Source organism: Rhea pennata, chromosome 4 (genome assembly GCF_028389875.1).
Source record: "Rhea pennata isolate bPtePen1 chromosome 4, bPtePen1.pri, whole genome shotgun sequence".
Classification (NCBI taxonomy): domain Eukaryota; kingdom Metazoa; phylum Chordata; class Aves; order Rheiformes; family Rheidae; genus Rhea; species Rhea pennata.
In genome coordinates, this window is record NC_084666.1 from 11,126,873 (window position 1) to 11,149,407 (window position 22,535).

General features: G+C 40.9%; 1 protein-coding gene across 1 annotated transcript; it reads left to right on the forward strand.

Moving 5' to 3' along the window:
* Positions 1 to 20,405: 20,405 nt before the first annotated feature.
* Positions 20,406 to 21,743, forward strand: ADRA2C (adrenoceptor alpha 2C). The gene has a single exon (XM_062574638.1). The coding sequence runs from the start codon at positions 20,406 to 20,408 to the stop codon at positions 21,741 to 21,743; it is 1,338 nt and encodes a 445-aa protein (XP_062430622.1).
* Positions 21,744 to 22,535: the final 792 nt, after the last annotated feature.

The following is a 22,535-nucleotide window of genomic DNA, read 5'->3' on the forward strand; positions in this document are numbered from 1 at the left end:
TAGTAAAAAATCCAACATTAGACATTTATAGATCTTAGGTCACATTTTCTTGTAGTGCAAATCAATTTGCCCGAGAATTTACTGGACAAAATGTGCCTCCCGACACCCTGTGCACATGATGGAAGCTACAAAAACATTTACACCAAACAATACAAACTTCCAAAGAGAATCAGTCTCAAAATTTTGTTCATAAACTGCAGCAGGAATTACTTGGGGGTGCCATCTGGTGCGAGCATTGGCAATTGTTAAGAGTATTAGTAATGACCTTTTTGCTGAGGTGCCTCTAGCAGTCTGTATCACATACAGAACCACATGCTGAATCCTGCGGGGAGTTGATACAAGCTGTGTTCACCCTCTGAGCTAGCAGGCATGAACCAGCTCTGTGTACTGAGACTTACTAGCTGGGCAGGGTCAAATAGAAGTTTTTCTAAGTGGCTTTGAACAAAAGATTTCCTCTGTCTCACACTCAAGAGATCAGGCAGAATTAGGTGATTTTCTGCATCAGACCATACTATAACTACAGGACTTCAATTCCAATTCCTTTCTTAAATGACTTAAAGAAAGAAAAAGACCTGCCCAACATATTCTTCTTCATTCACAGCACAGTTAATAATGCCTGAGCAAATATGTCTCCAAAGGTCTCACTCTGGACCACTAAGCATGCTCTAAGTAAGCTCCACAGTGCTTCTGCTAACTGACCAGACTAACACAACATCAGTATGGTTAATGCATCATTTCTCCTAATCATAAACATGGAAAATACTTTCATTTCAAGCCATACTCAAAAAGTTAGGAGTACTGGGGCACTTAAAGCAATCTTTTTGGAATCTAGGTAAAGTATAAGGTGTATCTCTGTCCTATCTTATCCTTGAGAAATTAAATTCTATGTATCTATTTTAGAATATACCTGTACTCCTTTATTAGTCTTATTTTGAAAATATTACAATATTTTTCCTTTTTTAAGAGTTCTGAGCTTTGGATTGGATATCTGTTAGGTCTAAAATCTCATCACTTTGTCTGTGTATACATTATTCTATCAAATGAATGTCTGACCAATAACAAATTCTCCAACACAAGTATGCAAAAAAGTACTAGTTTGCTTATTAGAGATGGCCAAGACCACAGCAAGCATGAATATTAAATTGTCAGAAGACATAAAAATGATGTGCTTTTTCAATCAAGTCTAAGTCTAGACAGTCACACCGTGATAATGAACATGTCAGGAATAACAGTGATTAAAACACAATTAGAAATTCAGTGAAATTAATAAAAAGGATTTGATTAAATTCTGTGAGCTCTGCATACAGCTATAAAGCAACACAGATGCAAACTAAAAGACAGCAATTTAAATAGGACCTTCTTCATGAACATGAAACTACAGCTGCTTCCAAAAAATAAAGAACTTTCTTCTTTGGTTATAGCTCAAAGAGCATGAGGACACTGGGTCCAGAGCAGCCTGGCCCATGCAGTCTAACTAGTGCAACTATCTGCTGTGCTTCTCTCCTGCTTGCCTTTCAGCATTGCTCAGTACATCTGTTTGGAGCAGAATTAAAATGTTTGCGCTCGGTGTGAACCCAGAGGAACACACAGGGAATGAAAAGGCTAGTGGGATTCTGCTCTGAGCACAGACTGTGCAATGCCCAAAGGTGTTTTTTGCTATTTCTTCCCATAACTTCAATATTGAATTTATTTAACTTCCCGTAAATTTGAGTGCTTGTATGTGGTGTGAGTGTGTGTGGGGGGTGGCTGTGTGTAGGTGCCAGTGTGTTGGAGGGAGTTGTAAACATCTCCATTCTCCTGTGCAATTCCTAATACACTTACTTCAGATCATTGCTTTTCTCTTCATCATCTATTTCTCCTTCTTTCACTAACGTTTTTCTCTAATCTCCTGATCAGTCAGAGTATCTCTAGCTCCCTTTCAAAAACCCTAACATCTCATTTTTCCTTCTCATAACATTTTCCCCATTTTCACTATTCTTTCAGTTGATGGATTTGATAGAAATGCTGAAATCTGAAACAGTTCGCTACACCTTTTGGAAGATCTGTCTTGTTGTTTTCATTCACAGAGTAGTTCCTGGCTGCCTTATGGGCTGTCCAGGCTGGACATGCAACAACATGCAACGGATTTCTTGCACTTTGCAGAAAGATTTTTTTGCTTATTTGCTTGTTTCTGTCTGAACTCATCTAAGCCAAATGCTAACCCAGAGATTCACTTTTTTAAAGAACTTCTTTGGCCTGGCTGGTAAATTGATTGAGAAAAACAGAATGCTTTATGATGCTGCAGAAAATGCAAATCTTAATTTTAACAGATCTAAGGTGAAATGAGATAACATTTTAAACAAACACATTGAATGAACTGGAAAATGCACCATATTGATGATATTCCATCTCACTCCCAATTGACATCTTAACTGAACCATTTTAGCAAAAAAGTAGGAAAAAGAATTGAAAAGAGACAAATTGAATGAACGAAAATGTCTGTATGAAAGCTAGATAGTTTTAGGAGTTATAGCAGATATCAGAGAAAAGTGATAATTACTATATAACTGTCTTATAAAATAACTAGGTCTGTAATGCTGGCAAAAACAACTATTAATATTCCCCTATTAACTTTCATATTGCAAGAAAAGGAGGAGATTTTCTGTCTATGTGGCACTATGCAGTTATTTCATTGCCACTTTGATTTCTATTTTCAAAACCATTGATAAAGAAACTCAATTTTACAAATATTGTGACTTAAAAATCCTTCCTAGTTAAATTTAAAGAAACGAAGATAAGAATCACTTTCATGTCCCGAGGATGCATACTTGCTATGAATCTCTGTACCAAGGGTGCAATGAGGCCCTTAAAAATTTCACAGACTGTCTTCATGTCCTGTCTTTCTCTGTTGCAGTGCTCCAGGGCTCTGTATCATATCCATATGTAAGCCATGGGCAGCTATGCCCCGTTATAACAGGGTCCTCTGCTGTATTTGATCTCTTGAATCATCTGGCTTGTGTTCATTAAATAATCTTAAGTTTTTTTCTCTGTTCCTTAGGTAGTATTGACTGCAGGCTGGCAGATAATCTGTTGACATTTCTAACCAACTGCCTGTCCCATGAAACTAGCAAAGTCTAACAGTATCGCTCCCGAGATTCTTCACTATTTATAATGCCATACAAGTTTTTCACAGAAGTGAGAAATGACCTTGCTCTAAGTCCGTAAATTGTTCATCTCTGCCCTGACAATATGAATTTATGTGTAAATAAGTGTAAATGACTATGCCTGATGACAAGAGCAGAAATTTTTTATTTGTTTGGAATGATGGCTTGTCTTATATAACTCTAGTTTTCACCTGAGATACTGTATATCAGTTAGAGATTTTCTTTTCCTTGGATTGAGGGATATGCCCAAGTCAGTCCATTTGCACTTCTCTCTAGTTCGCCTGGAAATGTTTTGAAGAGGAAGCTAAGTTTTCTAGAGTTTATCGTAAGTGGAGGATTGCAGATGCTACTGAAATGGAAGTTTCAGATTGACTTCAGTAGTTATGCCCAAGGCAACACAGTCCAGCGGAAGTCCTCTGAAAGCTTTTGTCCAGTTACATATCATTTTTCCTCTGAGTGAAGTCAGATGCTCAGGGAACAGAGACAAATGCCACAAGGCTGTGGAAAAAGGGATGTACAACACACACCTAAATCATGACTGTGTTCTCCTGCCCAAGCTGGCACCACTCAAAAGCGGGAGCTGGCTCCTGCAGATGTGGGGCTTGTACCTGGTGGGAGTTGTGGTAAAAGCTGCTAATAAAAGATTGGAGTTAAAATGCGCAGTTTTTCAGGAGAGTGAAAGAGTGCAGGAAGACTGAAAAACAGCTTACTAATGGCAGAAGGATTGGCTGTTCCCTTCACCCTCAAGCTACATGCAATGTATTCCGTTCTCAACCGCTCTAGTACCCCCTACAGATCAAACCCATTAACCTTTGTTTCTACTAGACCTCTTTGCTAGAATTATTCTAACTGTATCTTTATTGCTTGACCACTGAGAAGAACGAAAAGAACAAGTTCACTGCTTCCTACTACCCTCCTCAGTGAAGCAGGTAAAGATTTTTCTCATCTTTGTGCTTTAAAAATGAATTCATATCTTTACAGATTGAGAAACAATAAAAGCTCTAGCTCTATTTTAGGCAGAAAAAAAACAATATCTATGAGGATAAATAATTTAGTTTAATAAATCTCACTTCTCACCAAATAATGTTAGCACCATAATCACAGAAACGTTGTCATGAAAATCAACTGAGATATATTAAAATATTAAATATAATTTGCTTGATATATTTATTCATCTTAATGCTTTCCACATATGACTAAACAGAAGTACTTTCAGAGGAGAGTCTGGATGACAGTAATACAAGGAAGTGGTAGACTGGACACCTATGTCAATACTTGGTGTATTGACAGTTGATGGTCAGCAGACTTAGTGTAAACATATATTTCTTTTCATTTATCATATGTATGGTAAAAATGTTTTTATATAAGACATAAAGAAAACAATCTACTGAGGAAATGGTATACTTTCTGTGGTGACTTCTGTAGATTAAAACGTGGAGTTAAGTAGGCATTACTAGAGGAATCATTATTTAAAAATCAAATATTCATCAATTTTTTCCATAATTTGAACCTGTATTTATTTAACATCCCTCCATTTTAGATGCAAGGATAAAATTGCGCTATCTTCTAGCTCAGTATCTGCAGAAATAGCTATGGTTTCTGGGATGATGAATATGTGTGGCTTGATTTTAAGTGTCAATTTCTAAAGTATTTTTTGAAAGCCTTTTTAGATAGATTTTGGTAAGCTAAGTAAAGAAGAGAAAACATCTTTGTTTTTGAGGCACCTTCAACTTCAGTCAGTATCAGGAAAATGCTGTATTTTATTTCTGTGTATTCCTACTGAAAATATATCAATCCCTCTTCTTCCTGCAAGTGCATGTGCATTCACACATTCACATACAATTGCACAAAGCCAGGGTTTGTGGGGTTTTTTTTCCTCTTTAGAAAGGGAAGTAGAGTGGGAATTCATGGCTGTTAAAACCTCATTTGCCTTGAGGGATTCCAACTTTTTTCTCCTACCTCTCTGGAAAGACAGGCCAAAACTTGTAAGGGATGGGAAGAAGAGGATTCTCAGGTCCCCTGATGAAAGTTTTCTGTTTGAGAGTGGAAAGTAATTGGGCCAGGAGGAGTAGTAACAAGTGAGCAGATCTTTCTAAGTAACAGGGAAGCCAAAGTCTGGATGCCAATTTTTCCATTAAAGATCATTGCATAAAGTACATAAGGAGTCTTTGAGGCAGGGATCAGAACCCAAAATAGCAGCTTCCCCCCAGATGACAAGCAACAAAATGATTACTAGTCTGACGTAAAAGTATTTACCTAAGACAAAAGGAAAGTCTCTGGCAGAGAATCAGTCACACACCTCAAAACCTCGAAGCACACACAGGAAAGCAACCGCTGGAACAATCATACAGTCTCATTTCTGCCAATTCCCGATTATCATCTCCAAGTAAGCAGAGTTAGACAAATATTTCTGGCAGAAAGACTCTTCTGTCAGCTATATTATGAATCAACAATATTGGTGTGCTTTGCAGGAAAATATTGATTTCTATAACATTTTCTGGGGGAAATTCCTTAAAATGAAAATTTTTATATGACTAAAACAGAATATGTTTGAGTCTTTCAAATAAGATACATAAATTCTGGACTTCCAGATTATTTCATTTGCCCAAACACAGGCAACAAAAGCCTAAACACAGGCCTAAACACAAGACATCATGTCAGATGCCTTACAGTATCTGAGAAATTCCCATGAGGCTTGCACAGCCTCCAAGAGCAGTATCTGGAGGTTAAGTAGGATATGCTACGGGAGCTAGGCATCTATGTTTAGACAACTGAACTTTACATCAGCTGTACAAAATAAGAATTTTCCATCAGCAAGGTGATTGCCCTTTTGTCTAAAATCAGCTGAGAGCAATAACATTATAGGATTTCAAATTAATCAGAACCATATTTTTTGAGTAAGATAAAGACAGTAAAGATCAAATTAAACACATCTTCACAGCAGGAAATTCTTTTTTATTATCAAACATTCTATAAAGACATTACATGACTGTATCTGGATGTACTTGTCTTGGCCACGACATTTCTTTTTTTAGCCCAAGAAGTAAACTGTTTGTTCTGATTATTTTAAAGAAATATTTCTTCTGATAACTCTAAGTTTAAGTCATCTTTTCTAGTAAATTCAGTCATTAAATGGATTTACTGCAGTTTGCAAGGGACACTGAGATACCAGTTAATTAAACACTGAAGGAATAGAAATTTTAAAAGAAAATAGCTAGGCTGGCTGGTTCCTCTCTTCAATGTACTTTAGAGCAATTTCTCAATAAATCTGGAACTGTTGGGGGTCTTCTTTTTAATTTTTAAAATAAATGCAGAAGATCCATAAAAGGACTTGGTTTTTACCCCCAGAAATATTAGTGTCCCAGGATCTGTTTATTTATGCTTATTTATGTCTATTACTAATTTTGAGATATAATTTTTAAATCTTAGGGTTTGAAGGAAGAATTGATGAATATAAGATTCTTTATAACATTAAGTAGATTTGTTCAGATTAAAAGTATATTCCTGTCTTCATTTGTCAATATTCATTCTCATGATTCTTCAGATTTTATTATTTGATGAATACTACAAATATCATGGAGGTTTCCAATCTAGGAGTACTGCAAACTCCTAAAACAAATGTTCTCTTCACTTTTTGTTATCAGGATCAAATGCTGAAGATATTTAAATATCATCTCATTCTCTTCCAGGTATTGAAATCACAAAGTAAAGTACAGCCTGTTGACATTTTCACTGTTTTCAGTTGTGCAGTCTGTTCAGCGCCCTCCATGTAACTTTCAAAATAAGTCAGATTGGGGGATATGCACCTAAAATCTGCTGCCAGCTTCTCGAAACATGAACACTAACACATTTTACAGGCTTATTATGATTCCCTTCCTATAGGTGCTGGATATAGACCTTACATATAAGTCATTGGTGAGAAGCAGCTGAGATCATTGGTTTAAGATAGCATGCCAAGAATAAAAAAATACATTAGAAATAAAAGATGACATCACTACAAAAGTGGCAATCTGATTCATGCTTTTAACAGCTAATGTAAAACACTCCTAAGTGTTGTTCATTGCAGTTGCAATGAATTCATAAATACACAGTCATGGATGCTAGCATTTGAAAGCAAACACTGCCTCTTTGCAAGAGTTGGGAATCTCAGGTGCAGTGAATAATAATTTTTATGTTTCAGCATATTTTTTATATCTTTTCTGCATCTCCTTTCAAAATAAATTAGGAGTATAATACTACTAATATTGTCCTTCAAAAGGTTTTCTGTAAAATCACACTCCCTGTCACAAAATCTGATACTTTAAACTGGTCTTGAAATGCTCTTCCTTCAGGTCACACAGCAAACACTGAAGGTAACAATTAAGCATATTGTGTTTAAGAATAACTGACTGTTTATAAGCCCTTTTTAATCAGGCAATCTACCAGAAATTACAAAAGAAGCCATTTTTTTCATATACATACAATCCTTTTTTTAAAAAATATTCTTGGCAGTTATTGGAAATCCCGAATTAAAAATATCTTCTATTATAACCTGTAATCTTTAAGGGACAGCCTCCAATACTAGATAATTCATTCCAAATGCCATCATCCTATTTTGTTCCATGTAATAGTGTTATAAACAAAGTACACCCTGCCAACATTTCTGCTTTTCTGTCTGTTCAATGCTTGCCTTGTATATTTTAAAGTAGAAGCGTCTCTACTTTACGCTTCCTGAGCCTTGTGTTTCCTCTTGGATAGGTGTCTCTGAAGGCCTCGTTCTTCTTCAATCAGTTTGAAACTGAGTGGCATTTAGGTCTTCTGAATATGGTCTAGATTACTGAACACTAGTATTGCACTAAGAAGAAATGTCATTTACAGCTCCAAGGTTCATTAGACCTTCACACTCTGAGCAAGAAAGAGGGACATCAACTTCTCAGAGCCCCTAGGCCCAGGTTGAGCTGTCTGGCACGTAGCAGTACGCCTGCAGCTCTGCTGCTCCTTCAGGATCCATAAACTGCCCTAACCTCACTTTCTGGCACATCTGATACAAAGTGTGCCCTGGGCCTGCACATGCCCTCCTGCTTCGAAAGGGCCACATAGAAGCTGGACACCCTTCTCTTTGGGGAGGAGGAGCTGGGTGATAGCAAAGGCACATCTGGCAGCACACCATCATGGCCCAGAGCGTTATCAGCAATCCTTCAGCTGCTGAAAACCACCATGGGCAACACTACTGAACACGCTGTTACCAGCTGCATGCACATGAGGGGCTTTCCTCTCCTGTCACTTGCTGTGCTATAGACCAGGATGTACTCAGTGGAATGCAGTCAGTTTAGGTTGATCTTAACCTGTATTTAAAGTCCTCATCTAGCCTCTTTATGTACACTAAGAGATGGGGCTTTGTTGTTGTTGTAATTACAGTTTTTAAAGATGAGAGTTGCATAAATCTCATGATCATTTCCTCTCCTTGTATCTACAGTTCAAGAAGATTCCTAATTAATATTAATTCCCACCCTGCACACAGTGTGTTTTGGCAAGTAATTAGGTCTGAAGGGATAGCAAAACACACTGATCTTCATATTTTGAACAATTTAATTACAGGGTGGTTTTCTGTGTGGAGTTGCATCAGCTATGAGTTTAATAGAGAGCATCACGGTAGTCTCATTACTGAGATAGTCTCTTGAGTACATAGCAGAGTGTGTTCTGCAGGACGAAGGGTAGACTCATCAAGCCTCCTGCCTAGAACTGTTTGATTTAAATGAAAGCCAAATTATAAGGTTATGTGAGTGACTGTTTACCTGGAGGCTGCCCAGTCAGTCTGATGAGTTTGCTGCAAATGCCTTCCTGAGAAAAGCTGGTAGTAAGATCTGATTAGAGGACCTGTGTAAGCTTTTTGAAAACAGAAAGTATCCACCACAAAAGAGGAATACTTTAAAGGAGGTCATCAAAGAAGCTGGCTTTGACATCAATTTACAGAATAATTTTGTATGAATCTGCACCTGGAGTCTTTGACTCCAGCTTGTGGCAGCTTAACTAGTAGAGGAAGCTCTGACCCTTCTGCCTACCCATTCAATACATGTAATGGAATACTGAAAATTAGCATCAATAAAATAACTGTTATACATCTCACTCCATTTTTTTAGAGACAGAAGAGAATCAAAAGCATTTCTGCCTAACCAAAGGCATTGAAACAAAGTTATGAAACTGCCAGGAGGAACACGGTTGCTAACTTGCCAGTGACACTACTGATAGACTATGATAACATGGCAGATAGTCAAATATGTAATGGGAAGCAACAAATGCTATATAAACCATTCAATTTCAGAAATGTTTTGCTTGCAAACTCTTTACTTGTAACCTAACTCTAATTGTGGTTGATACGAGCCTGCTGGATTTGAACCTACTGGATTGATTAAGTATAAATAGCATGTATGAGAAAATCTGAGTGGGGTGCTCATGATTAAAGATCAAGAGAGATAGCAAATCCATGATGCATCAGTATTTCCTTGCAGGAAATACCTTCCATTGCCTAATTTGCTGTGTAATCATAACATTACTCACTTAAATAATTTAACTGTGTAAGAATCATTGTTCTTAAACAGATACAATAAGACCTGTCTGATCCACACTGACATTTGGAGTCTTTAGACTTGACCCTGTTAATAATGTCGCTGTAACATCATTACCTATGGCTGCGTATTTCCTTGAGATCTTATGAACACTCCCACCATGAAGCTAGCTCAAGAAAGAGCAAAGTTAAGGGACAGGTATGTTTCATACGTCCCTCTGCAATGCACATCAAAATGTGTTTGAAGTAATAGGAATGCTGTGTGAATCTGTTGAAGAGGAGGAACAGGAGATAAATGTTGCAGATATTTAGACTGTTTATAATAACAGAGCGTATGTGTTGGTATTTACTGCTCATGCTGGTGTGCTATGTATATGTGAACATTCATGTTTAGGTAGGATCTTTTTTCTGTGCTGAGCTGTGAACCAGCCATTAGTGATTCTTAAGTATTAAGAGTTCAATTTCAGAATAAATTTTGATTCTGCATAATAGTATTTAAAACTTCTTCAATATGTTTTTTATTTTAGTTTGTATGACCTATAGTTTGTATGGCTTTCATGTTTTCATCTTCCAGACTGAAAGATTGTTGGAGTTAGCTGAATTTCATACAGCTATGATAAGCAAGTAGAATACAAATAAGGGAATGTTAAGTACTGTGCTAAACTGTCTCCCATTTCCAATAGCTGCAGTAATCCAACAGATCAAGAACTGGTAATAGATACTGTAAGTTTCTGATTGATTATGGTCTTCCTATGCCCAATGGATAAACTCAGTGATTTATGTCTTTTTGATCTCTTGAACTTACAGTGAACTTGAAGTCAACATTCCCTTTGCATGACAGATAACAGCAGGCTACAGTGCTTGCTGCTACTCCTGCTGTGCATCTTCTGTGAGCTAAACTATACTTATTTGGAAAAGCCTCTGCTCACCATATTTAGTAGATAATTTGTTCCTAAAGGTGCAGTGTAATTTTTGACATGTTTTACCTAATATTCTTGATGATTGCTATTAGCTAGCTACGGACCTAGAGCATAAATTACTGCATACTGCAGAGGCTGAAAAATGGTAGTTATATGGATAAGATCAGAAAAATCACAACACTTGAGTCCATACTTTTGAAATGCTTTGTCAAGCAAACAGGATATGAAAGTAGAAGGGTATGTCTTTGCTGACACTGAGTATATTTACTGATATTTATTTGTTATTTCTAAAATAAAGGCCCATTCATCAAAACACAGAAGGACAAGCATAATTTGAATTACAGGCTTGAGAACAAATCCAAGTATTGACAGTAATATGTCAAATGCATGTCTTTCATCTGTGGACAATTCTCGAGTGGGCAGCAAAAAGGGTACCAGAGAGAGACTGCTAAGGTGGGGAGAAAATGCCTGCTAGAAGTCAGTATTCCAAACTCATTCCAAACATTGGGCTCCTTTCTAGACAACACAATTTGTAATACAGGCTGGAAATAGTCTCAAATCATCAAAGAAGTGCAAAACTATAATACAGAAGGAATATTAGAATTTCTTGGAAGTATTTGAAGTGCGTATGTAAAAATGACCACCATCTAACACAAAGCTGGAACAAATAAATATGATGAAGAATGATGTTTTTAATATTGCTTTTACAAGTCCTTACTTGTGAAGTCAAAGGTGACATCAATGATATGTTGACTTGACAGATGCCGTGTAGAAACACCAACAAGGCTCACTTCAGAGAGAAAAGTGGCTTCTTGATTGAATTGTCATTTTAGTGGAGGGACACTATTTCCTCATAATGAAATATGTGAAGAAATGTAGGCTCTCCTCCGATAGCATTACTAAAAATCATGTAGATCTTTTCTGTGTATGATGAAATTCAGACACTGGGGGCATATGAACATCAATTATACATAACCATCATGAAAATGAAGAAATTATTATAAAAAAAAGATTCCAAGAAAGATTAATAGCTCTAAAATGAAGGATGAATATATAAGGAAAGATTTTCCATTCTGCCATTCAAATAGACTTTCAGATATGGCAGAAACTATATTTGACATTATACAAAAAGAATGAGAAGCCATTTGTAAATTTTACATTAATACAGCAGAGACTGTTCTTTATTAAAACTAGGAAAGAAAAGTGGATTAGAAATGCCACATGGGATGCTATTACAGAAAAAACGCAAAGTTAAATCTATTTAATACATTAAGGCCATAGGAAAGTAAATAAAGAAAAAAGAAATATAAGGATTAAGATAAAATAGTAAAAAGATCAGTCAAAAAAGGATAAAAGAGGCTATCTTGATAGACAGACTCTGAAAGCAGAAATGGCAGCAATGATGGGAATCCAGTGAGGAGCAACAATTGGAAAAAGACAACCTCACCCTATTTTAGAGGAGTAAAGGAACAGAAAAGCAGAACACCTCCAAGGCACTGCAAGAAAAATATCATATTCTGGTAATAAGAGAATATGGCAGAACTGGATGTATGCCTTGAAGAAATCAAATCTGCATGAGCTTAAAGTAGCCTCTGAAGAACTGAAAAATGATAAATTAAGAAATACAAATCAAATCACTGTAGCATAGACATAAGGAAATGAAAAGGACAAAAAGATTTGCGTATGTCCCTGAGGTTTGATGTGAAAGAAGAAATAAAGAATCTGCTCTTATTCCCATGGAAAGTCTTAAGATTAGTCAGATATATTACTTTGGAGCTGCCATTCATAACAGACTCGGGGGACATGGCAATATTTCCTCTACTTGATCTTGTACAGACAAGACCTCCCTCCTACAAAGCACCGTAGAACAACATGCAAGGTGACAGACGCCTCTTGTTCTGAATTGCAAGGGATATGATCTGATAATGAACCGTGAGGCGGGTAGTATCAGCTTTTGCAGTCCCTCACATAACAATTCAAAATACCAAGCAAAGATAATCAGAAGTATGCTAGGAAGTAGGTGCAGCTGGAAGGTAATGGACTTTGGTGACAGACAAGATTTCATCTTGCCTCCCACCCTCACTGAAATCCATTGGAATGGATTCTTCTACAGGATCGTTACTGTTGAAATATGTATTTCAGTAGAAAAATGAAGAGTGTGGAGATGTTGGCGTTTGTTGCCAAGATCTATCTCATAATTAAATCAACTGAAAATATGTCATGAAAACATGTCTTAAACTTACGCCTAACAAACAGGCCCAGCAATTAACAAATTAGAAATAAACAATATCACAGATAAGTTTTCTATACATCATTTTTTTTTGACTGAGGTTACAAATTTGAGCAACCTCATCCAAAATGCAAAAAAAAAAAATGCATGCTTGGTGTAAGTTCGGAACGATAAACTAAGTGTTGCACTTCCCATACACATTACTGTGCAGATATCTACCTTGATTAAAAGAACACCAAAATCATGTGGAAGAGTTCTCAATACAGCGCAGAGTCCTAAAAAAAAAAATACACTCATCCTGTGCAAATGGCATAGCTATCGGTACAGGTGTCTGAGAAGGCTATTTAAAGTATTGACTAAATAAATAAGGAATGAAGAAGCTTTAGAATGAATGTAGATAAGAGGAACAGTACAAATAGCAAAATGGAAGAAAGGGGACATAGATCTATTTTTTATGACTACCTCCTAGTGATAGGGAGAATCAAACAAATATTTCTGTGGTAACTCTAGGTTTAGTTACAAACGGCTGAATCAATGGCACTCTCTGAAACACAGTAATGGCTGATCTGCTCTTATTTCAATAACAAAAAGGACTTCCAGGAATGAAGCCAAGATTCAGCCAACTAACATTATTTGACTTCTGTTTTACTGTCCTATAAAGAAAGATTGTTTATTAAGAGACAAAGAAGTGTTAAAAATAGGTGACAGAAGAAAAATTACTTTAGGGAGCTGAACCAACACTTTCCTCTGTTCAATTTCAGCTCAAGTGTAATACTAACTTTAACATGGTGACTGAGTTTTAGTTCTACATCAAGAAAAAAAACAAATAAACTGTTCTTGATTTGGTCTTGACTTCTTAATTGTCATGAAATATACTTTTGTAAAGAAAAATGGGTTTCAACCAGACTAAATTTAATCGAAGTTTTCTGCTTCACTGGACATTCTACTAAAAAAAATGGAAAAATGTTTAAGTCTAAAAGTTAGCTTCTTTCGAAAAGCAAAAGTTACTTCCATAAAATTGTTTGGATTCTCACATTTCTGCTGCAATATTTTAAATATTGATTAAAAAGAAAAGCCTATAGTTTTCTTTCCCCAAACATTAATTCCCATTTTATAGTGGGCATCAAAAAATCTTTAAGATTTAAATTAGCATTAAGTATATTTTTGGGACAGTTAACAAATTAAAAATATAATTGTACCAAAGTATGTTTTCAAACAAAAAGTCAACTGATGCCTAGATTTGCAAATGAGTTCAATTTTCTTTTATATACCAAAATAACTAGCTACATTTTCAAAGAAAAATTTAACAAATGCTATTACAAGCATCACAACAGAAGAGGGTTGGCACTAAGTTCTTTTGAAAATGTGACTCCATTTGCAGATTCTGAATGTTTACTCTGAGTCCTTTTAAGAATTTACACCTCAATGTCTACTTAATGACATGGAATTTCACAGTCTTTCCAGTGAAACTGATATTCAAGTTTTACAGCACCTGGAATCCCTTCCAAAGTAACTGTGTATTTCTTTATATTTATTTCCTTTCTCTCAATATCCAAGATAGACTACTTAGTCTTATCCTCTTATGCCATTTTGCTATCCCATGGTTTGCATTGCAGCTTATCTCTTTAAATACTTACAGAGATTCCTGCTAACCCATTCTATTTGATCATGGCATCCTGATTTATAACACAAAACATGTCTCAAAAAATATATAGATGCTCAGAATGTTTTGTCAGCAACCAGTTTTTGTACAGCTGGTAAGACTGTATAATTTTCACTTTTGAGGAAAAGCTTAGCTTGAAAGATTAAAAACCACTACCAGATGTTTAGTAAATCAGACTGCCCTACAGAGCTTTTTTTTTTTTTTTTTTTCCTCTTAATCTAAAATGCAGTTTCAAAGTTGTGTAGGGGAAATAAGGAAGCTGGTTCCCACTGAAAATCAAGTATCAAATATCTTTTTGAAGAAAGTGGGCATATTTCCTTTAGAAATGTTAACTTTGTGCTTCTGTGGAAGGAGAGGTTCATTTTTTAATAGCATCTTTCCACCCATGGTGTATAAAGAGGCAAGTTTGTAGAGAGGGGTAGTTTTTTCACTAGAAAGCTGCTACATTTGCAAATGAAAAGCAGACAAGTTTTTGGGCATACAAATCTTCAGATCTTAAATGGAAGTGACAAAATCATGTCTGAAAGCTCAGACCAGCTGGAACTTTTTTTCTCCTATATCTACGTGTGTGTGTGAGAATAGTGTGCACTTCTAAGTGACGAATTCACTATTCAGAGCAAATGTTCTCATACAACCTCACAGAAGCAGAAAGGTGTGGGTGTCAATAGGAATCTTTCCATCAATTTTAGTGCCTGGGATGATGTCACTTTTCATAACTGCCTGAGTTTGACTTGAGTTCTTCAGGCCAGCACTGGACATACATCATTCCCTTAGTGACAGCTCTTTTATTTCCCCAGATTTAAACTCAAGAGGAGGTGGTAGGCCTCTTTGGTCAATCCAGTCTTCTTGTAAATCAAACTAAATTAAAGGTCAGTCCAACTAGAGAATCCAATTAAAGACCAAGAAGAATCAGAACAGAAAGGAGAAACGCATTTGAAATCAGTATAAAAGCAGTGTTTGGGAAGGACAAAGAACAGCAAGTTGCCCAGTGATCCTGCCAAGTTTCTATGAACCTTAGTCTTTGCTTTTTATATCAAACCACTGATTTCCAAAAGCATGACCACATTTGGCTTATCCACTGCTGTTTACCCATTCCTTTCTCCTACTTTTTTTATAAGCAGAGTTTCTTGGGGGTATATCATTTTTAGTATCTATGCCTATACTTCACCCACCTCCATACACATGAACTCTGGTGATACACTGCTATTTAGGCATACAGGACCCAAACCAGATCTCAGTTACATGGATGAAAGCTCAAAGTTATTTCCCTGCCTTCACTGAAGTTCTGCTGAAATGACATGTGTGCCTAGGGCTCATTGTGTCAGCATGTTCTACTGACTGAATTATTCCAGTACTACGATACAACTCTAGTGGTATTGTAAAGAAATTGGAAAACAACATAGATCTTATTACTCTTAATACATTTTTTTCTGCATCTTTTACAATTGGCGAATAGAAATAACCGCTCAGACTTTTGCTTGTCTGGTTCCTTTTGTTTTGAAAGTTCTATATTGACTTATTTTGAGCAGAGTACAGATAAATCTCTATTGGAAATTTCAATCTCTCTTAATCCGAAGCCCAGACTTATTAGCTGAGAGTTTATTTCCAGTTCCAGCTTGTACCACTTCAAGTCATACTTGCTCATAAAATTCAATAGGAGAGACTGCTCAGTTTAACTTTCTAAGTACCGTAGTAAAGGAATTTAATATCATGGGGCTAATATATCCATATGAACAGTTAGTTCTTGATTATCAATGTTCATATGATTTTACGGTTTGTATTTGCTATATTTTAAACCCAGATAGAACCAGTTTGGTCCTAAGTTCTAGCTTTCTGCCTAAAGCTAGTCACACTGAAGGTTAGACCTTAAATTCCTGCACCTTGTCCTCTGAGTTCATAGATATCATTATTAAGATTCAAATATGAAGAATTGGCCACAAATATTGCTGTTTCAGTAGCTATTTAGCTTTCATTGCTAAAAATGTGCAGTTTACTGCCTGTTTGAACTTTAATAACTTCAGCTTCCATCCATGTAACTGTGGCTTTGCAGACTTTTATAAAGAGCCCTCCTTATCAGATTGCCTTTTTATTTAGGGGGATTTGAAGAGGCAGCAGCTTTATATTTCATTTTGTTCTGTATGTTATGCTTTGGTTGTTAAGATGATTATAGCTTCTGTATTTCAGTCTTATTTGTTACCTGGTAAAGTTCGGTTTTGAAACTGTATCCTTTCTCTTTGAAATGCAGTTGCAACAATGTTTGTTGATTAGTTCTCAAATGAAAAAAAAAAAAAAAAAAAAAAAAAAAAAAAAGGAAAAGAAAAAAAAGAAGTAAATTGTTTACCAGAGAACTATTAGATCATAAACTCTATAAGATTTCTCTTACTTATCAGAGCTGAGAATATTCACTTCCTACCCTTCAAAATCCAGTGTACCCTACCTAACAAACTGATGGAAAACAGAGGAGCCAGCACTGGTTACACCAAAAAAAGGAATCAAATGAGTATCCCTTATCCCTCTGCAAAGCCCCAGGCTGTTCTATTTAAACCAATAGACCATTATAATACCACATATTTTATTGATTTAACTGTTAGACACCAAGAGAGTTTCCTTGAATATTATATGCTCTTTTCACTCCTCATTTTTTTGTATTATAGAGAGTATGATCCTGGCAGCAGTAAGCAGAACATGTCTACCAGACTGTGACCCTCACTAGACCTAGGGACATTGCATTTCTGTGTGCAGATGGGGCTTACATGGGAGGCAGAAGACAGCTGTTCAGACTGGGAATGCCTATATGCAAAGTCCCAGGTTCCCTTAGAAGTCAGCAGGAAGATGATGAACAGTTTAGGCAGCTCCAAGTTTAGCTACTAGCCATGGAATCTGAATCAAGCCATGGTTTTCTGTATCACTGCACCCTGCAAGTCCTGGTCTCCTGCTGCAGACATCTACACCTTTTCCTGGATCTAGCTGGGTTACAATGGGACCAAGTGTCCATCCCACACAGACTGGTAACATTTCCATGCAACATAAAAACAATATATTATCCCGAATTAAAAACAACCATTGAAGCAATTGGCTGTGAATGATTTCAGGACATTAACTCACCTTAAATGAACAGAGCTAATTCTGTGGGTAGGGTTACGCTACTGTTGTCATTATAATATAAGCACAGACTCTTTCCAGGACTGCACAAAAAAAGCAAGCATAATAACCAAGAGACCAGGACACTCCCTGCTTTGGAGAATATGTGATCCAAAACCTGGTCACCAAGAATGGCTCCCCAGAAGAGATACATAGTGCTGTTGTCTTTATACTATTATAACCTAGATTATGTGTTACTAATAAAAATAGGCCCTGAGGGGTGGAGGAGAAGACTGGCAGAAGGTAGCAGCTTGAGAAGGGAAAAAGTATTTTCCAGTGCAGTAGGACTGAGGCTCTTCTCAGGATCACGCAGAAGACTTACCACAAACTACAGCTATGCCCAGCTAGGTTCTTCCACCCTCCCCTGGACAGGTCCATTAAAAATTAAATAAATAAACAAATAAGCATTGAAGTGGCCTGACTTCAGTTTTACAGTCATCTCTTGAACTTTCTTTACAATTGAAGGTAATGTTAGTCAAAGGGCTGTCTGCTTAGAAGATCTAAAGACATGTCCCTCACCCCCCTCATAGCAGAGATGGAATGGGGAACAGGTGGGAATGAGGAAAGCCTCTGGTGCCCCTTCCCTTCCTTCCTTTGCCAGGAAGGAGCACAGTGAAACCACCACACTCATTCTGAACCAGTTACCTCCAGTTACTGTAACCATAACCTCTCCTGTCTTCCAGAGTCTCAGCAAAACCCCAAAAGCCAATGGGTGTTTTGCCATGGGAAAGTCCAAACCATGCAAGCATTACACTTAATGTCGAAAAGCACTGAAGCGATTATCTCAATTTTTCTGCTTTCAGTGTTAAAGCCAAGAACCCTCCAGAGTTTTGCTCCTGCTCCCCTTAGACACTAGCGGCCACTCTGTGAAGTTTAGCTTTATCTGACCTGTTTCCAGGTGCCCTGTCACCGAGAGAGATGAATACAGAGAGTTTCTAACCCTCATGATGAAGAGTTTAGGCAGCTCCAAATTTAGCTACTAGCCATGGAATCTGAATCAAGCCATAGTTTTCTGTATCACTGCATCCTGCAAGTCCTGGTCTCCTGCTGCAGACATCTACATCTTTTCCTAGATCTAGCTGTGTTACAATGGGACCAAGTGTCCAAGTGTCCTAGCACCTCTAGGGCTACGAAGATGATCAGAGGAGCGTCTGCCCTACGAGGAACGGCTGTGAGAGCTGGGCCTCTTCAGGCTGGAGAAGACTGATGATCTTATCAATGTGTATAAGTACCTGAAGGGAGGGTGTCAAGAGGACAGGGACAAACTCTTTTCAGTTGTCCCGTGTGACAGGACAAGAGGCAACAGGCAGAAATTGAAGCACAGGAAGCTCCGCCTGACCGTGAGGGGGAATTTCTTCCCTGTGAGAGTGACGGAGCACTGGAGCAGGTTGCCCAGAGAGGCTGTGGAGTCTCCTTCTCTGGAGATCTTCAAGGCCTGCCTGGATGCAACCCTGTCTAACATGCTGTAGGTGACCCTGCTGAGCAGGGAGGTTGGACAAGATGATCTCCAGAGGTCCCTTCCAACCTTAGTGATTCTATGATTCTGTGACAGCTTACGCTCACATCAGCCGTGCTACCAGCGAATTTTAACCATATGGCAGAGGAGAAGGTTCTGCCCAGGCGAACATATACACTAAACTGATGCTTAAAAAATACATATATGTCCGTATATATGTGTATACACATATGTACACATCTAGCTCTCACAGGCGAGGCCGGGGAACCGGCGGCAGCCGGCGCGGCGCGCGGCCGGCCGTTAGCGGCTCCCGCCCGCGGCGCGGGAGCGGGCGGGCAAGCCCGACCCCTAGCGGGCGCCGGCCGCCAGGGCAGGCAGCGGCTCGGCCGCCCGCCGCCGCTCCCCATGGCACCGCGAACTTTTATCCGCGGGACGCGGCCGCCGCTGCGGCCGATTCTCACTCAGGGCCGCCCCGCGGCGAGGGGAAGCTCCCGCCCGGCCACAGAGCGGCGGCCGCAGCCGAAACTGCGCGGGGCTGTGGGGAGCGGGCGGCGGCTCCGCGGCCGCGCTGCCGGAGAGAGCGGGCGGGCGGGCGGGCGGGCAGGCAGCGCCTTGCCGCGCCGCCCCGGGCGCTGGCAGGACGGCGCCCGGCCCGCCCGGCAGGGCTGCCGGCGGCGGCGGCGCCCGCGGCGGCTTTTCCGCCCGCCGGGGTGTTGCGCCGGGGCGGGCGCGGCGGCTTCACCTGGCGGGACTGAGCATGCGCGGCGCGGCGCGGCGCGGCACGCCGCCGATTGGGAGCGCGATGCAAGACTAGGACGGAGCCGCCGGGCAGCCGCGACTTCGCCGAGAGCGCGCTGCCGCGCCGCGCCGCGCCGCCGGGCGCCGCTCCCCATGGGCTTGGATGCCGCCGCTGCTGCCTCGGACCCTGCCGCTCTCGAGGATCCAGCTCCCGCCGGGGACTCCCGTTGGCCGGGCGGCGTCTTCTGCGGAGCCGGGGGCTGCGCGGAGCCGGGCATGACCGGGCGGGCGGCGAGGGCGAGCCGTGCCCCGCTGCCGCCTCGCCGGGGGCCGGGCGGAGGCAGCGCGGCCGCGGGGGGCGGCGCGGCGGGGCGGCGCTGCCCTGCGCTGCCCTGAGGGGCTGGGGGCGGGCGGGCGGCGCAGCCGCTGGGGCCGCGCGCCGCGGCGGCCGTTGGACGCGGCGGCGGCGGGGGGAGATGGGGGCGGCGGGGCGGAGGGGCGGCCGCGGGGCGGCGCGGCGGCGGCGGCGGCGCGGGGCTCTCTAGGACGGCGGCGCCCCGCACACCCGCCATGGATCTGCTGCTGGTGGTGAACGCCAGCCTGGGCGCCCCCAACGGCTCCCTGGCGCTGCCCCCCGCCTCGCCGTCCGCCGCGGCCCTCCTCCAGCCGCCCTCCCCCTACTCGCCGGCGGCCGTGGCCGGCTTGGCGGCCGTGGTGGGCTTCCTCATCGTCTTCACCGTTGTGGGCAACGTGCTGGTGGTGATAGCCGTGCTCACCAGCCGGGCGCTGAGAGCCCCCCAGAACCTCTTCCTGGTGTCTCTGGCCAGCGCAGACATCCTGGTGGCTACTCTGGTCATGCCTTTCTCCTTAGCCAACGAGCTCATGAATTACTGGTACTTCGGCAAGGCTTGGTGTAACATTTACCAGGCGCTGGATGTGCTCTTCTGCACCTCCTCCATCGTCCACCTGTGCGCCATCAGCCTCGACAGGTATTGGTCTGTCACGCAGGCGGTGGAGTACAACCTCAAACGGACCCCCCGGCGGATCAAGGCCATCATCCTCACCGTCTGGCTCATTTCAGCTGTCATCTCCTTCCCACCATTGATCTCCGTGTACCGGGACCCCGAGGGAGATGTCTTTCCCCAGTGCAAGCTCAACGACGAGACATGGTACATCCTTTCTTCTTGCATTGGGTCTTTCTTTGCCCCCTGCCTCATCATGGTGTTGGTCTATATCCGCATCTACCGCGTGGCCAAGCTGAGGACCAGGACCCTCTCCGAGAAGCGTACGATGCCAGAGGGGTCCTCCCAGACTGAGAATGGCTTGAGCCGGGCTGCTAGAGGTTGCACTTCCCTGAGGATGCAGCTGGGAGAGAACGGACATTATTCAGTGCACCAGTGGCGCAAAGCCTCTGAGCTGGAGGACATTGAGCTGGAGGAGAGCAGCACCTCAGAGAGTAGACGGAGGCGGAGTCGGGAGGAGCATCCCCGCAAAAGCAGCAAGAGCCAGTCCTTCTCCTACTCATATTCCTCCAAGCACTCTAGCAGCCGTCTGTCCCGATCTAGCAGTCGCTCCATGCAGTTCTTCTCATACCGCCGTCAACGGAAGCGTAGCAGCATCTGCCGTAAGAAGGTCACCCAGGCCCGGGAGAAACGCTTTACTTTTGTGCTGGCCGTGGTCATGGGGGTCTTTGTAGTTTGCTGGTTCCCTTTCTTCTTCAGTTACAGCCTCTATGGTATTTGCCGGGAGGCATGTGAGATCCCTGAGACTCTCTTCAAGTTCTTCTTCTGGATTGGGTATTGCAATAGCTCCCTCAACCCAGTCATTTACACTATCTTCAACCAGGACTTCCGCAGGTCCTTTAAACACATACTTTTCAAGAAAAAGAAGAAGAACTTCCGGCACTGAGCTGGAGGGATAGAAAGGAAGGATTCACCTTGAACAGGAACAGGAGTTGAAAGAAAGGGAAAGGGCTCTTTGCTGAAAAAGAAGGGAGGAAAGTGTGTGTGCTGAGACAGAAGGAAGCAGGCTCTCTCCCACAGAGGTGCTGAGTGTTGGTGTGGGGCATGGGGATCGAAGGATGGGGGAGGCTGAGGACATTCACTGTGGTGTGGAATGGTGACAGGGTGCTGGAGAAGCTGTGCTGGAGTCTGGATGGGTAAATAGGGAAGGGGGCGATTTCTTTTGAACCCTGAGGGAGAACATGGGGAATCACCAGGAGAATGGTAGGGTAACACACTGCATTTGGGAGGCAGTGACCTCGTATGGGCTCTGGAATTTTGTGGGAAACAAAGCAAAAACATTGAAAGGGAAGGATGAAGTGGTATGGTGGTGGAATAGCAGATTTGGGTATTTATACACAGAGCAGCTGGGGCCTCTGATGGGCTTGTCCCAGTAAGAAATTGGCTTTTACTTGTTATGTAGGGAAAGATGCTAGGTATCAGGCACTGACAGTCTTTTGAGTTATGAAAGATTTTAAATGTTTGCCAAAAAAAAAAGAACTAAAGAACAATCCAAACTCTTTTCTAAATAAACCTTTGTACTGTTAAACCTTCTGAATGGTGATTTTACATAGGGCTTAAGTCAAACGTGATGCATGGGGTTTTCTTTTTCTTTGGAGAAGTCTTAGTATATGGAGCTGGATGGGAAATGTTTTTCCCATCTTCCAGGATTTTCTATTAATCAGAGACACCTAGGAAT

Bases quoted from the DNA above. Each gene is read 5' to 3' on its own strand.
- ADRA2C (XM_062574638.1), top strand. From the start codon at position 20,406: ATGGATCTGCTGCTGGTGGTGAACGCCAGCCTGGGCGCCCCCAACGGC.